The 16,132-nt window shown below is 38.3% G+C and overlaps 1 protein-coding gene and 1 pseudogene across 2 annotated transcripts in view; one reads left to right on the forward strand and one right to left on the reverse strand.

The window, feature by feature from the left end:
- Positions 1 to 16,132, forward strand: part of LOC102511205 (transmembrane 9 superfamily member 2-like) — a 73,286-nt gene that overhangs the window by 17,148 nt on the left and 40,006 nt on the right. For both annotated transcript variants that reach the window (XM_032475218.1, XM_032475219.1), the window contains exon 7: positions 3,989 to 4,100. In XM_032475218.1, coding sequence (XP_032331109.1) covers positions 3,989 to 4,100 — 112 coding nt within the window. The remainder of the gene's footprint in view (positions 1 to 3,988; positions 4,101 to 16,132) is intronic.
- Positions 2,134 to 2,813, reverse strand: LOC102510357 (annotated as a pseudogene).

The following is a 16,132-nucleotide window of genomic DNA, read 5'->3' on the forward strand; positions in this document are numbered from 1 at the left end:
TATTCTCAGACTTGGATATAGTAAAAAAGCCAAGAAAATAACTTTCTAGAGCTGTATTTATTCTATACAGCCCATAGTAATCGCTTATGTATGCATGCAATAAAACTGTTATCTCATCATTGTAAAGCTCATTTATTTGGGCCCCCTGAGAACAAGGACTGTGTGAAAATTCATCTTTTTTCAGAATGAGGCAATCTGCTCAAGGTCACAGATGTGAGTTAGGCCTAATTGTTTTCTAGGTCTACAGTTTTGGGTTTTCTTTAAGGTACTGCCCCCTGTTCATTTCTCTGGTGCTTACCATAGCTGATCATTTCTTTTTCCTTTAAACACCTGCTTCATTTGGTTTTGGGTTACCACACTTTCCTGGTTTTCTCCTCTCTCACTAGTTGCTTATCAGTCTTCTCATTTCTCCAACCTCTTAATGTTGGAGGGCCCCTGGACTCTGTCTTTAAGCCTTTCCTCTATTTATACTCACACCTTGGTGATCTTATCCTGTCTTATGGCATCAGATACCATAATGACCCTTAGATCTCTAGACTTGTAAATCTAGCTGTCCAGTTGGATGTCTAACAGGCATTTCAAATTTAACATGTCCCAGTATGAATTTCTTTTTAAAAAAATTCTCTTTAAAAATTAAGAAAATTTGGGGGGGGGTAATTAGGTTTTTTATTTATTCACTTTTAATGGTGGTACTGGGGATTGAACCCAGGACCTTGTGCATGCTCAGCAGACACTCTGTCACTGAGCTTTATACCTCACCCCCCCAAATGAACTTGTAATCTTCCTGCCAAACCTGCTTTTCCTATTGTCTTCTCCATCTCAGTAAATGGCAACTACGTCCTTCTGGTTGCCCAGGCCCTCAAACCACGGCATCACTCTTGATTCCTCTTTGTCATTCTTCACTCATACCCTATAACTAGTCCAGCCCTTTGGCAGATCATGTGGCTCTATTTTTAAAATATATTCAGAATCTACCACTTCTCATCTCCACCACTATCACCTGGTCCAAGACATCACTGTATCTCACCTGGATTATTACAAAAACCTAGCTGATCTCCTTGCTGCCACCCACATCTCCCAGCAATCTGTTCTCAATACAGCAGTCAGAGCATTCCTTTTAAATTTCAGCTCGTGTCAATCCTCTGCTCAGAATCTTCCAGTGACTTCCCATCTCGGGGAGTAAAAGCCAAAGTTCTGAAAATAGCCCGTAAAGGCCTTATACAACCCAGTGGTTTAAAGTAGGGCTTCTACCTTCATTAGTGATCTTAACACAATTTTTGCTGCATAATCTCTCTCTTATGAAATGCAGGTCTTTCCTGTACTGGGTTCAGGACCCGTACTTACACAGTAAACCTTGATATGTATTATCATGTGGTAATTTAATTTTTCTCTTTAATATGTTTTGATCTGTAGCCCTAACAATGATTAGTTCTCTAATTCACAGTTGTTTTAAAATGTATTTTGGCTTTAAATGGAATGCATCATATCCTAAAAACACTTATGATAAGGGCATATTATGTACCAGACAGTAGGGTTACAGGAATGAATACAAAGAAGTGCTCATCAATGACCGTTGTAATTGTGAGCATGTGGTTTTATTGTGCATATACGTGTAGAGACAACAATCCCATAAGAACTGTGTATTATTCTTTAGATGGAAGCCAAGGGATATACTGTATGTTGAGTAAATAATTCAAAAGGGAGTCATCACAATTTCTCCTTCTGATTTTCCTATCTCCCCTTTATTCTTCTTTTACTTTACTTTTTTTTTTTTTTTTGCAGGGGGTAGGTAATTAGGTTTTATTGTTTATTTTTAGAGGAGGTACTGAGGACTGAACCCAGGACCTCATGCATGCTAAGCATGCGCACTACCACTTGAGCTATTCCCTCCCCCATCTCCTTTTACTTTTCAAGTGATATGAGTTTCACTTCGTTTTTTTTTTCCTGGGATAATTGGTTCTTTGACAGAAGGGGAGTATTGGGGAACATGTTCAGGGTGGCTGAACTTCAACACACAATTTCCCACTAAACAATTTGCCTCCCTTTATCCCTACCTGCCCCACCCCCAAGCCCAGTCTTCAGGAACTGTCATGAGGCCCATATATCTGTACAGTTGAGTTCTGTGAGGTAGAGCATTCCTTTCAACAGAATCTAGAACTCCTGGGGTTGCAGAATTTTACTGACTTACACCCTGGAGGTCCCAAGGAGCCAGAGTTGCTTGGAGCTTGGCTTAAAATTCCAAGGGAGTGCAGAACTCTATGAGGCCCAGAGTTCCAATTTCACAAGCACATGGAGGCCTGGGAGACTGTGGCTATGCCCAAAGCAGAACGATGAACACAATTCTGTCTTTATGGCTTGAAGGTGTATGCAATACTGTCACTACAGCGAAGCAGTGCCTCAGCCTGCACGCCTATCAGAGTCTGCAGCTGAGACACGTAGAAGTTGGCCACGTCCAGGTCGGTGGCTCCAAAGTGGGTGGCCAGGTGCACACCTTTGTGCAACTTGAAGCTCACCTGGCGACCCACCATGGCCAGCAGGCTTCCGAGGTAGTGCTCCCAAAGGGCAGCCCGGGCCCGCTGTTCCTGGGATTCCCGAGATTCTTGATCTGCAGGAGACTCCGGGATTCCAGGAACCTCTGGTTTCAGGAGGGCTCTGCATCCATCGGGGGCGAAGCCTCAGCTCAAGCCACCAGGGCCCCGGGGGAGCCGGAGCACAGGCACAGGAATGGCCAGTGGAGTCTGCATTATCCTGGGGGACGGAGGTGATTGGGATTGTCCCTTTTCTTGTGAGGCGCCTCCTGTCTCTGCAGCTCAACTGGCGACTTCCTGCAAGAAAGGATCCTACAGAGAAATGGGCCCAGGCTGTAGACCAGGGTTTCTCAACTTCGGCACTAGTGACGTTTGGGGCTGGATCATTCTCTGTCATGTTGTGGGAGGCTGTCCACGAGGCACAGAGGATGGGGGCGTGGACTAGGGGACACCAGGTGGGTCCTATCCCTCCAGGACTCACTACCAGGGATCTGGGCAGATGACTGCATTTCTCCGAGCCGCCTCCCTGCTCCGGTTCCTCATCTCCTGGCTCAGATCAGGCGAGCAATTCCACTCCAGGAAAGGCGGGAGTCTGATGGCTGCGGCCGGTATTACTGTTAGTATAGTCATCTTCGTTATTATTTTCCCGAGGGAGCCCATTCCTCCCGACCCTCCCCCGACCCCCATCCCCCGGTGATCGCGGGAAGGTCTCCGCTGCTGCATTCGTTCGGGGACCCGAACGTCCCAGCAGCCGGCTTTGCAAGTGCGGACCTGCCTCTTCCGGCCTCTCCCGGCCTTGCGCGCGGTGGGCGTCCGGGGCCAGGGCCCGGGAGCAGGAATGTGCTCACGACCCACCCGCAATACGCCCGCACTCGAGTCTCCTTATTTCTGACCAGGCATTTGCTAGTGTCACCAGTCCTGTCTAGTTCCAAACTGCTCTAGTTTTTGTTTTTGATCTTCTGTTTTTCACAATCATTCTCTTTTTCAAATACAAAATGTTCACATGGATTATGTCCAGTACCTTTCGTGGCTAACCATAACATTTTACATACAGTAGACCCTCAAATCTCTGGGTGCTTATAAATATGATTTCTGCATCATCTGTTTGATTTTCTAACTCTACAGCTAAGGTTACAGGATAGATTTTTTAGCATATAGAAGAGGGATGGGCTAAAAGATGAAAAATAAAGCCATTTGCATTAAAAAAAAATCTATCCACAGGCAAAGACATTCTTAAGTATTGTGTTTTGGGTAGTATGTTGAGTCTTACTTGAATGTTACGGACATTTAGAAACAAAAATACTTTGAATCATAAAGAATTTTAAATGCAGAATATAATGAAAGGCCTGTTTTTTTCAGCCTGCTATCGTTCCATGACTGAAGAGCCATAAATCAGAAATTTACAATGTCAGTTTGTATAAAAATTCCCTTCCCTTCCTTGTTTTCCTCTCCCTTTTTAGCTATAAACATTCAGATGAAAACCACCTCACTTGTCATGGACCGCCTATGGAAATTCCTGGAGAATATACAGATAAGTTGAATGTAACCTACACTTACTCTGTGAAATTTGAGGTAAGTATTCCATGCTATCATCTTACTTTTTTTTTGAATCAAATATGTAAATATCAAATACTTCATTAAGATTAAAGCCTTAATTTTCATCAATTTAAAGTTGTATAACACAGCTAGGAGCCCAAGAAAGTAGGTAAGTTATTTATGTTAAAACCATTCAAAGGACAATCATGGCAGGAATTGCTATGTTCCATCTACTACATGTCAGGTCCTGTTTCAGGTACTTTAATGTCTCTTACTTCATCCTGAGGTTTGAATGAGGTACAAGAGAAACCAGAGGGCTGTCGCCTAGGGTTGGCAGGCTGGCTGACTGCTCCAGTGAGACCTCAAAGGTAGAATAGCCTGTGGAAGAGAGTCTAGTGTAGTGAAAAGAGCAGACATGTTGGACTCAGACTAACCTGAAATTCAAATGAGGGCTTGGCCACTTACTGGCTGCAAGAGCATAGGCAAGTCACGTGATCTCTAAGGCTTGATTTCTTCTCATGTCTTTTCATCCTCATTTTCAGAATATTTAAAGCCCTCAGCACGATACACAGTAGGTCCTCAACATATGATGTTCATTATTATTATTATTATTTTTACTGACGTCTAGTTGATTTACAATGTTGTGTTAGTTTCAGGTGTATAAGAAAGTGATTCAGCTATATATATATATTTGTATTCTTTTTCATATTCTTTTCCATTATAGGTTATTATAAGATATTGAATATAGTTCCCTGTGCTATACAGTAGGACCTTGTTGTTTATTACAGGCTGTAATTATGTCATATTGATAAAAACAACCCAAACATCTAATGTTTAATTATTATAAACAATGCTTCATTGAGCTTCCTTAGTGTTTTACTTGTGTGATTATCTCCTAGAGATAAATTTCTAAAAGTAGAATATTTAGGTAACAGGTAAAGCAGGATATTTAGGTATGCATTTTCATAACACATTACCAGATTCTTTTGCAGAAAAGTTACTAGGCCTGAAAATCTGCTGTTTCCTCGCGCACTCAGCAATACTAGATTTTTGTCACTCTTTTAAAATCTTGCTTCAGAATTTTAATTCTGTGAGTATAACAAAGAGGTAGATTCATACTAGGTAAACTCCTAAGCATCCAAATTATAAACTGGAACACCAATTTCTTAATTTATATAGAGAAATAGAAATGCCTAGTGGACCACACCATTCATGTTAGCTGGTTAGCTCATCTGCTTACAATAAAGATATATGAGAAAGCAAATATAAATAAAATAGAATAAATAGAAAGTTTCTTGTGAGCATAGGACCCCAGAGCAAAAGGAAGAGATGTACTAAAAGATGATATTCATGGCACGCTAGTGCTGTGCTTGCCCATGGACCAGATGTTCATAACCTTGGACAGTATTAGAGGTGCTTCCCTAAAAGATTAACTTGGAGGCTTTCCTCTCATAAGGAAAACTTTTTATGCCCATGTAGATACATGTATTTCTCTCTTTAGTTTTTTAAGACTATGCATCATATTTTTTATTCAACTTTAATTATACTTGATTTTGTGTAAGGCTTATTTCTTATAGCTTTAGATGTGCTTTCCTGAGACAAAACCCTAATCACGTTATTTGGGATTAGGTCTCAAACTCCTTCAAACACTTACAAATTTTGCTTGGTTTGTGCCATTTCCATAGATGGCCTGATAGCCATTATAACACGATTCTTCCTAATCTCATTCTGAAAGCAGTTCCAGTTTGGGAATGCCTTACTTTTGTCCCTATCTATCACCAATAGTGGTTATCTCCATTTTATAAATGAGGATACGGAAGCCCAGCAAGCTGAAGTAATTTTGTCAGGATCATAGCTAGCAAGAGGTGGAAGTGATATTCAAACTCAGGTCTGTTTGGCCCCAAACTCATAGTTTTTCCACTATTCCATTCTGGCTTTTTATATTAAAGGTCTGTTATATTTTCTGCCTACAGACTTACTGTAAAGAAAATGAGAAACGTTTATGTTAGAGATGTGTGTGTGTGTGCTGTGAATCATCCAGCTAGAGGTCAGGATTACTTGATCCTACATCCTGCAGTTTACCCAAAGTACAATTGGTGAAAACAGGCAATTTACTAGTCCAATAAGTATAGTCTAGTCTTCTAACCTCTAGATGAAATACCGAAGTGTAATCTGGGAAAAGGAATGAAATATACCCTGAAGAATAAAACAACCTTTCCCTAGCGATTGAGAATACTATTCAAAGTCTACGCTACTATCAGAAATTGACTCAAGAGCTGAAGCCCTTATACATTTTTATCTTTTATCAGTTGGCTATTAAAATTTTAAGTGTACAAAGATAACTAGACTTATCTTGGTGATCATTTTGAAATGTATAGAAATATTGAATCCCTATGTTGTGTACCAAGAACTAACATAATGTTGTAAGTCAATTATACTTCAAAAACAAACATACAAACAAACTCTTAGAAAAAGAGATCAGATTTGTGGTTACCAGAGGCAGGGGGTTGGGGGGAGGGGTATCAGATGAAGGTAGTCAAAAGGGACACACTTCCATTTATAGATAAATAAGTACTAGGAATATAATATGCATTATGATAAATATAATGAACACTGGTCTACGTTATATATGAAAGTTGTTGGGAGTAAATTCTTGGAGTTCTTAGCATCAGGAAAACATATTTTTTTCTATTTCTTTAATGTTGTATCTGTATGAGATGATGGATGTTCACTAAACTTACTGCAGTCATCACTTCATGATGTTTGTAAGTCAAATCATTATGCTGTCTACCCTAAACTTATACAGTGCTGTATGTCAATTATATCTCAATTAAACTTGAAGAAAAAATAATAATAAAATAAAATTTTAAGTGTAGGAATGCTTATGTTTACAGTAAAAGCCAAGGGAAAGCACAACTGAATTGAAGTTTAGATTCATGCCAGAAGCCTGCATGGTATGGCGTTATTGGTCTGACTGTTAGGAAGCAACTGTGGCTGTCAAAAGAGCTGAAGTGCAAGTTCAGATGCAGCTATCCCAAATGGGGAAATTTGGGGAATTGTCTTGTTTGGAGTTAAGTCTCAATACCTTTTTCTTTAACTTTCCTTAGTCCTGGGAGCTATTCCAGAAGAGTCATTTTCCTTTCCCATTGAAACTCATTTAGGATGCTTAGAAGGCCTGTGGCTTCCAGACATGGTACAATGGAAAGAACCAGATACACCTGAGATTTGAATCCTGGCTTTGACATTTCCTAGCTGTGTGAACTTGGGCAGGTTACATTGAGCCTTTATTTCCTGATCTGTAAAATGGGGATAAAACAGTCACCTCATGTGATTACTATCAGAGTTAAGTGACCTAACTTATAAAACACTTAGAACAGTGCCTAGCCCACAGTAGACACACAATGTTTCCTAGTCCTTCTCTCGGATACAGGAGCATTTGATTTACAGATGTCTTATACAAGAGTAGCTCATGTCTGAGAAGGGCTTAATTTCCAGAATATACAAACAGCTCATACAACTTAATAAAAAAAAAAAACCCAATCCAAAAATGGGCAGAAGACCTAAACAAGCATTCCTCCAATGAAGACATACAAATGGCCAATGGACATATGAAAAACACTCAATATTGCTAATTACCAGGGAAATGCAAATCAAAACTACAATGAGGTATCACTTCACACCAGTCAGAATGACCATCATTCAGAAGCCCACAAAGGATAAATGCTGGAGAGGCTGTGGAGAAAAGGGAACCCTCCTACACTGCTGGTGGGAATGCAGTGTGGTGCAGCTGTTAATGGAAAACAGCATGGAGATTCCTTAAAAAACTGAAAATAGATATAATATGATCCAGGAATCCCACTCCTGGGCATATATCCAAAAAAGATAAAAACTCTAATTCGAAAAGATATCTGTACCCCAGTGTTCATAGAAGTTTGAGATTAGCGGATATAAACTACTATATATAAAAAAGATAAACAACAAGTTTCTACTGTATAGCACAGGGAACTATATTCAATATCTTGTAGTAACCTCTAATGAAAAAGAGTGTGAAAAGGAATATATGTGTGTGTATATGTATGACTGAAACATTATGCTTGTACACCAGAAATTGGCACAATATTGTAAACTGACTATACAATAAAAACAAATGAAAAAAGAGTAGCTCCTGTATGCAGAGTGGGTGCTTATACAGTGAGATCACACCAAGCCACAATATTCTTTACCTGAACACTGGAAAGTTGCTGCTCTAGTTGTGCAGAGGGTGCCAAGAGGAGTGGTGATGTGTGTCTCTGATGGTGCTGTTTCCTTATTTTCTGTTTTGGGTTGAAAATGGTTTTTTAACCCAATGATAATGGCACACATCGACATTTCCCAAAGTGCATTCCCTAGAATATTAGTCAAATAAGTTTGGAAAAATGCTACTTACTACTGCCTCTTAGTTTCACAAAGCACATTAGTAAAATACTTTAAAAAGCCTCCTAATAAAGAAACCTTTGACCAAGTCTAACTCGGCATTTTACAGTCATACTTGACCATGGAGTACTATTCTGGAGTAGTATTTATACCCCTCTGCACATTCCATTTTGGGTATCCTACATATCCATGGTGGTTGTGTCTTAGAGTAGTTTACGAGATCCTGTTGAACCCAGAACACAGGTCGAACTTTCAGTGGACAAATGAGAAACAAAGTTTTTCAATGTGTGTTCATGTGCATGTGTTGGTAACTGTAACTATAAAATAACTTAAACTACATCGTGGCTTATTTTTGTCAACTAATTGGGTACCTAATCATCATTTATTGAATTGCTTCAGCAGGAATGATGGACTTTGAAAATAACTCTCTTTTCATCCTCCAATTAAATAATTGATTCAGGTCATTATCATAAAGGATGTTCAAATTGTAAGTGACTGAGTGTTGGGGAAACTGGTTATTCTCACAGTGGCAAAGTAGCACCCCACAGACTCCTTGCTAATTGCAAATGGGAAAATATAAAAATAAGTAAGTGGATAAGTAAATAAATAAACATGATTTCAAACTGATCTCTCTGACCACAGTGGTCATGCTAGTCCTCTCCCCTTGCTGATTTGTAACTTCTTTCTCTGACAGTGGGAAACCAGGCTCTCGTCATCCACAAGATACTAACTTATCTGTTCAACCCTAGTATACATGTAAAGTAGTATCAACCGCTAGCCCATACTTTTGTGAGAAACAAATTTATTAACTAGCATACAATGTTTGTATAGCACTTTTTTCCTTGTTAGTGGAGCATGTAAGTTTTTTTTTTAAATTGAAGTATAGTCAATTTACAATATTGTGTTAATTTCTGGTGTACAGCATATTGATTCATTTATACATATATATATATTCCTTTTCATATTATTTTTCAATATAGGTTATTATAAGTTATTGGATATAGTTCCCTGTGCTATACAGTAGGACCTTGTTGTTTATCTATTTTATATACAGTGATGTGTATCTGTTAATCTCAAACTCCTCATTTATCCCTCCCCCTCCTCCCTTTCCCCTTGGTAACCATAAGTTTGTTTTCTATGTCTGTGAGTCTGTTTCTGTTTTGTAAATAAGTTCATTTGTGTCTTTTTTTTTTAGATTCCACATATAAATGATATCATATGCTATTTTTCTTTCTCTTTCTGGCTTAACTTCACTTAGAATAACATTCTCCAGGTCCATCCATGTTGCTGCAAATGGCATTATTTTATTATTTTTTATGGCCGAGTAGTATTCCACTGTATAAATATACCATAGTTTCTTTATCCAGTCATCTGTTGATGAACATTTAGGTTGTTTCCATGTCTTGGCTATTGTAAATAGTGCTGCTGTGAACATTGGGGTGTTTGTATCTTTTCGAATTAGAGTTCCCTCTAGATATCTGCCCAGGAGTGGGATTGCTGGATCATATGGTAAGTCCATTTTTAGTTTTTTGAGGAATCTCCATACTGTTTTCCATAAAGGCTGCACCAGACTACCTTCCTACCAACAGTGTAGGAGCGTTCCCTTTTCTCTCCATCCTCTCTAGCATTTATTCTTTGTGTAGCACTTTTTAATAAAGAAATATCTTACATTCTTTTTTCTTGAACCAAGTCTTTGAAATCTGGTGTGTGTTTTACACTTAGAGCTCATCTCACTTAGGACCAATCATATTTCAAGTGCTGAACAGTCATGTGTGACCAGCCACTGACATCTTGGCAAAGATCTAGACCTCCACGTTTTCAGGGACTGTCCCCTTTGGTCTGGGCTTCTCCATGTTTTTCACCTTTTGCTGCTTCTCACTCTCAATACAGAAAATCCCACCAGGTCCTGTGATGTGGATTGATCCCAGGCCCTTGGCTGGGTGAACTACACTGTCTCACCCTCCTGCAGACTGTGGGAGCCTTCCCTGTACCCCTGGCACACAAAGACTGGGTTAGGGGAGGGATAGGTGCATCCTGACACGGGGACGGGGCAGGGGGACATGGATGGGAAGCCGAACTCCATGCACACGTCAAACTACTTACCCTAATGCAGCCTCCTGCAGCCTGTGATTTGGACACAAAATCTGTGGTCATTGGCCAAGTTGTCAGCTGAGCCCCTGGTCAGGCAGCTCCTGGCCGCAGAAAGGTTCAGGGGCAATATGGCAATTTTCAGTCATAAAAGTTTTCTCTTTGTGCTTTTTAATTGAACATCTTGTGCACTTTATGATTTCAGAAAGTGATACATGTTCCCAAGTGGGTATAAAGTTTGGAGTTTATATAACAATTTTGTTCCAAAGTTATTGAAGGATGGGTCCATAAAGATTCACATTTGATTGAAGGCCTTTTATCCATCCATTTATATAACAAATATTTATTGAGGGCCTATTGTGTGCCAGGCATGGGAATTTTCATAAAGTACCTAGTTTAACTTTATTCTTCACATTAGTCCTCCAAAGGCAGGCACTATTTTAAATCTCCACTTTATAGACTATAAAACTGAGACTCATAGAGGTAAAGTCACTTGCCCAAGGTCACACAGGTAAAGGATTATAAATTTAGCTTAGTTTGACTACAGAATTCACAGCCTCTTTAATACGTGGTGTGAGTTTAGAATGGGGTGGAATTATGGTGGGTGAATTGGCCAAGCAGGTTTTTTAAGAGAGAGAGGCCTTGAGCTGGTCCTTGAAGAATGCTGAGGGTCATTTGGATAGAAGGGCAGAGATGTACAAGGCATTGTGGGGAGGCCCATGGATTCAGTTAAAAGACTGGAATTTAGGAATTTGGAGAGGAGCTAGAGGAAGGGCTTTCCAGGTAAGAATGTACATGGTGTATGTGGGGAACAGTGAATAGACTTGTCTGATTGAAACAAAATTTTTTTCACTTGTTTATTCATTCACCAACAGGCAACAAATGTACTCCATGTACCAGGTGTTAGCCCTGGAGTATATAAAGGTCAGAAAGATTCAGTCTAACATCCCAGACTTTAATCATTTATGTAGTATTGGTAGAATGGTTAGAAAGATTTGGGCCAACTTTTGCATGGCCTTGAATGTAATGCTAAGGTATTTCTATTCACAGTATTTTCCTTTAGAAACTTTTATACCACCAACCAAAGGTTTTTTAGTTTCACTCTAATCACATTAATTTTAGCTATGTGTGTGAGTTACATAAGCTTTAGTTGTGGGGTAGCTTGGAACCCTAGCCACGTTTATAGCTTTTTAAATTTTTTTTGCAAAAATGCATTGGTGGTTTTCAGGCAACCTGGACTGATAACTGAATTGAGAATCGGAAAATTTTTGTGCTCGTTTGCTTCAGACTCATGCCTTGAGCAAGTTCATTTTCCTTTCTGGACCTCAGTTTCCCCATAAGGGAATGGAGCTGGATCAGTAGTTTTCAACACTATCAGACAACAAATAACAAATATTTTACTAGCAAATGTTATATAATTCTCCCTTTACTATTGTAAAATTATATTAATAGTTCCTAGATAATTAAACCTGTCTATACACATAGCTTCAAGAAGCATCAATATAACACCCTAACTATAATATAAAGAGAAATAAAAAAACAACTTTCAATAAAATAATGTCTATTTCTGCCTATATTTCAGTCATTGTCAGATGAATGCACTTATGTGTATAATCATTGTAAAAGTGGCATCTGTGAAAGCAGATGGTTAGAAGAATATTGTACATTGTGGGCTCAAACACCACAACTTTCCAGATGATGCCATGATTTTCTGAAATGTTGATCAATTTTGGTAAAGTTTCAAGCCAAACAGTGTCATTTTCTCTTAATTTACATGGTAGTTGCATTCCTGTGGGGGGGGGGAATCAATGTATATTAAAAGTACGTAAAAATACTTTATCTAAAAATGAAGTTAAAATCTAGGTGCAGATAATCATAAGTACTTTTTCACTCACATGAATGTTGGATGGGGCTTTTGGAAGTTCTTCTCGATTCTTCGTGTGGGTCTCCTGGTGCACTGCAGGGTATCTGACGTTCTGCTGTGGTGCCGAGTACCAGTAGCATCCCCACACTTTTTCATTATGCCCCTAGAGGGTGCTGCTCTCCCTGTTGGAAACAACTAGACTAGAAGAATCTCTAGTTGCCGGTGAGCCTGATGCTTTGATTCCCTGCATGTATTTTTCCTGAGTGAAACCTGTCATGTACTGTGTCCTGAGTCAAGAAGTCTCGTCTATATTTCTACCTTTGCTTCTTATGACTTCATTATAAACAGCTTTAAAGACTGCCTCGTATGATTTTATGAGAATTGCTATGTCTTATAAAAGATTTTGAAACTCTGGGATGTAAAGATGCAGAATGATTCATTAATTTTAAATGAATTTTAGAAATTGGCCCCACAACTTATCTTTCTGCGTTTGTCATTTTGTCTCAAATGTACCTTCGGATTTTAAAATAATTTCTTTTTCTTAGGGAGTAGTATGTGTTGTGGACTGTTATTTCCAGCAGATGGCAATGTTTGGTGCAAAAACCACTTGATTAACAACTAGTTTTTCTAGGCTCTTTGTATTTAAAATCCAAACTTCAGAGTGCGTATTTGAAAGTGTTTCTCCTTTTTGTTTTACATTTTATTTTTTCTTCCAGCTTTTAAAAATTTTCCTTCCAGTTTTATTGAGATATAATTGATATACAGCACTATAAGTTTAAGATGGACAGCATGATGATTTGACTTACATACATTATGAAGTGATTATCACAATAAATTTAGTGAACATCTGTCATCTCATATAGATACAAAATTAAAGAAATAGAAAAAAATTTTTCTTGTGATGAAAACTCATAGGATTTACTCTTTTAGCAGCTTTAATATATAACATACAGCAGTGTTAATTATATGTATCATGTTGTACATTATATCACTAGTACTTATTTATCTTATAACTGCAAGTTTCAACCTTTTGACCACCTACATCCAATTCCTTCTCTCCCCATTCTCCACTTCTGGTAACCACAAATCTGATCTCTTTTTCTACGAGTTTATTTTTATTTGTTTTTGAGGTATAATTGACCTACAACACTATGTTGGTTCCTGCTACACAACATAGTGATTCAATATTTCTATCCATTTTAAAATGATCACCATGATAACTCTAGTTACCATCTGTCATCATTCACAGATATTACATAATCATTGACTATAGTCCTCACCCTGTACATTTCGTACTGGTGATTCATTTATTTTGCAACTGGAAGTCTGTGCCTCTTACTTTCCCTTATTTATTTTGCTCCTTTTTAAAAGGTTGCATATGAATTAATTTGCTTAAGGCAATGGTTGGTCTGGTGAAGATATGCATGTAATTCAAATTTTGACAAATTAAGTCACACTTTACTATAGGAACAATATTTTAATTAAATGGGTAAGATAAATCCTTTCATGCAGTGAATATTTATCCCTGGATTTATCAGTTCTATAAATTCAGATTTTCTTATAGATCTTAAAAAATAATTTATTTTGAAACAATTTCATACCACAGAAGAATTTCTTAGATAACACAAAGAAATCCCATAGTCCCTTTAACCAGATGCCCCAATTGTTAACATTTTACTTCATTTGCTCCATTGTTCACTCTTCGCTGTGTATGTCCATTTTCATTAGTCTTTCTCTGAATCTTTTGAGAACTAGATGTCTCATCACCCCTAAACCCTCCAGAGTATCTTTCCCTAAAACAAGGTCACTCTCCTACATAATTAGCATACAACCGTCCAAATGAGGAATCAATACTGGTATTATGTTACCATCTGAACCACATCCATCCATTTGGATTTCACCAGCTGGCCATCAATGTCACGTATTCCCTTTCTGCTTCACGATCCGATCCAGGATAGGTGTTATGTTTAGTTCTTGGTCTGCTCCAATCTGGACCAGTTCTTTTAGTCTTTCCTTGTGTTTCATATTCTTGAAAATTTTGAAGGGTGCAGACCTTATATTCTGTAGGCTGACCATCAACCTAGGTTTGTCTGATGGTCCTTCCTGATCAGGCTCAGGCCATGTATTCTCAGCAGGAGTACCGCAAAAGTGATACCTCACGTCAGTAGGCACATAATGTCAACTTGACCTTTCATTGAGAATGTTAACCATGATCACCGGGTCATTTGTCAACTGAAATCTATTGTTGAATTAAGACTCAGTTTAATTAAAATATCTCATTTCAGGTTTTTAAAAAGCAGCGTACATTGACTTTCTTCATACCCACCCCCAAACTTCAGAAAAACACCCGAAGATACCCAGTTTTAAAGAATGTCATTTCACACATCGCTTCGTCAATTTGTACTAGTATTTTACTTTTTTTTTTTTACATTTTTTATTGAGTTATAGTCAGTTTACAATGTTGTGTCAATTTCCAGTGTAGAGCACAATTTTTCAGGTATAAATGAACATACATACATTCATTGTCACAGTATTTTTCACTGTGAGCTACCACAAGATCTTGTATATATTCCCCTGTGCTATACAGTATAATCTTGTTTATCTATTCTATATATACCTGTCAGTATCTACAAATTTCAAACTCCCAGTCTGTCCCTTCCCACTCCTCTCCCCCCTGGCAACCAGAAGTTTATATTCTATGTCTATGAGTCTGTTTCTGTTTTGTATTTATGTTCTTTATTTTTTATTTTTTTATTTTTCAGATTCCACATATGAGCGATCTCAAATGGTATTTTTCTTTCTTTTTCCGGCTTACTGCACTTAGAATGACATTCTCCAGGGACATCCATGTTGCTGCAAATGGCGTTATCTTGTCATTTTTATGGCTGAATATTATTCCATTGTATAAATATACCACACCTTGTTTATTCAGTCATCTGTTGATGGACATTTAGGCTGTTTCCATGTCTTGGCTATTGTAAATAGTGCTGCTATGAACATTGGGGTGGAAGTGTCTTTTTGAAGTAGGGTTCCTTCTGGATATATGCCCAGGAGTGGGATTCCTGGGTCATATGGTAAGTCTATTCCTAGTCTTTTGAGGAATCTCCATACTGTTTTCCACAATTTTCTCCGCCAAACTGCATTTCCACCAACAGTGTAGGAGGGTTCCCTTTTCTCCACAGCCTTTCCAGCATTTGTCATTTGTGGACTTTTGAATGATGGCCATTCTGACTGGTGTGAACTGATACCTCATCGTAGTTCTGATCTGCATTTCTCTGATAATTAGTGATATTGAACATTTTTTCATGTGCCTATTGATCATTTGTATTTCTTCCTTGGAGAATTGCTTGTTTAGGTCTTCTGCCCATTTTTGGATTGGGCTGTTTGTTTTTTTCTTATTATGTTATATGAGCTGCTTATATATTCTGGAGATCAAGCCTTTGTCAGTTTCATCATTTGCAAAAATTTTCTCCCATTCTGTAGGTTGTCATTTTGTTTTGTTTGTGGTTTCCTTTGCTGTGCGGGAGCTTGTAAGTTTGATTAGGTTCCATTTGTTTATTCTTGCTTTTATTTCTATTGCTTGGGTAGACTGCCCTAGGAGAACATTTTTGAGATGTATGTGAGATAATGTTTTCTTCTAGTAGGTTTATTGTATCTCGTCTTATGTTTAAGTCTTTGATCCATTTTGAGTTTATTTTTGTGT

Source organism: Camelus ferus, chromosome X, assembly GCF_009834535.1.
Source record: "Camelus ferus isolate YT-003-E chromosome X, BCGSAC_Cfer_1.0, whole genome shotgun sequence".
Taxonomy (NCBI): domain Eukaryota; kingdom Metazoa; phylum Chordata; class Mammalia; order Artiodactyla; family Camelidae; genus Camelus; species Camelus ferus.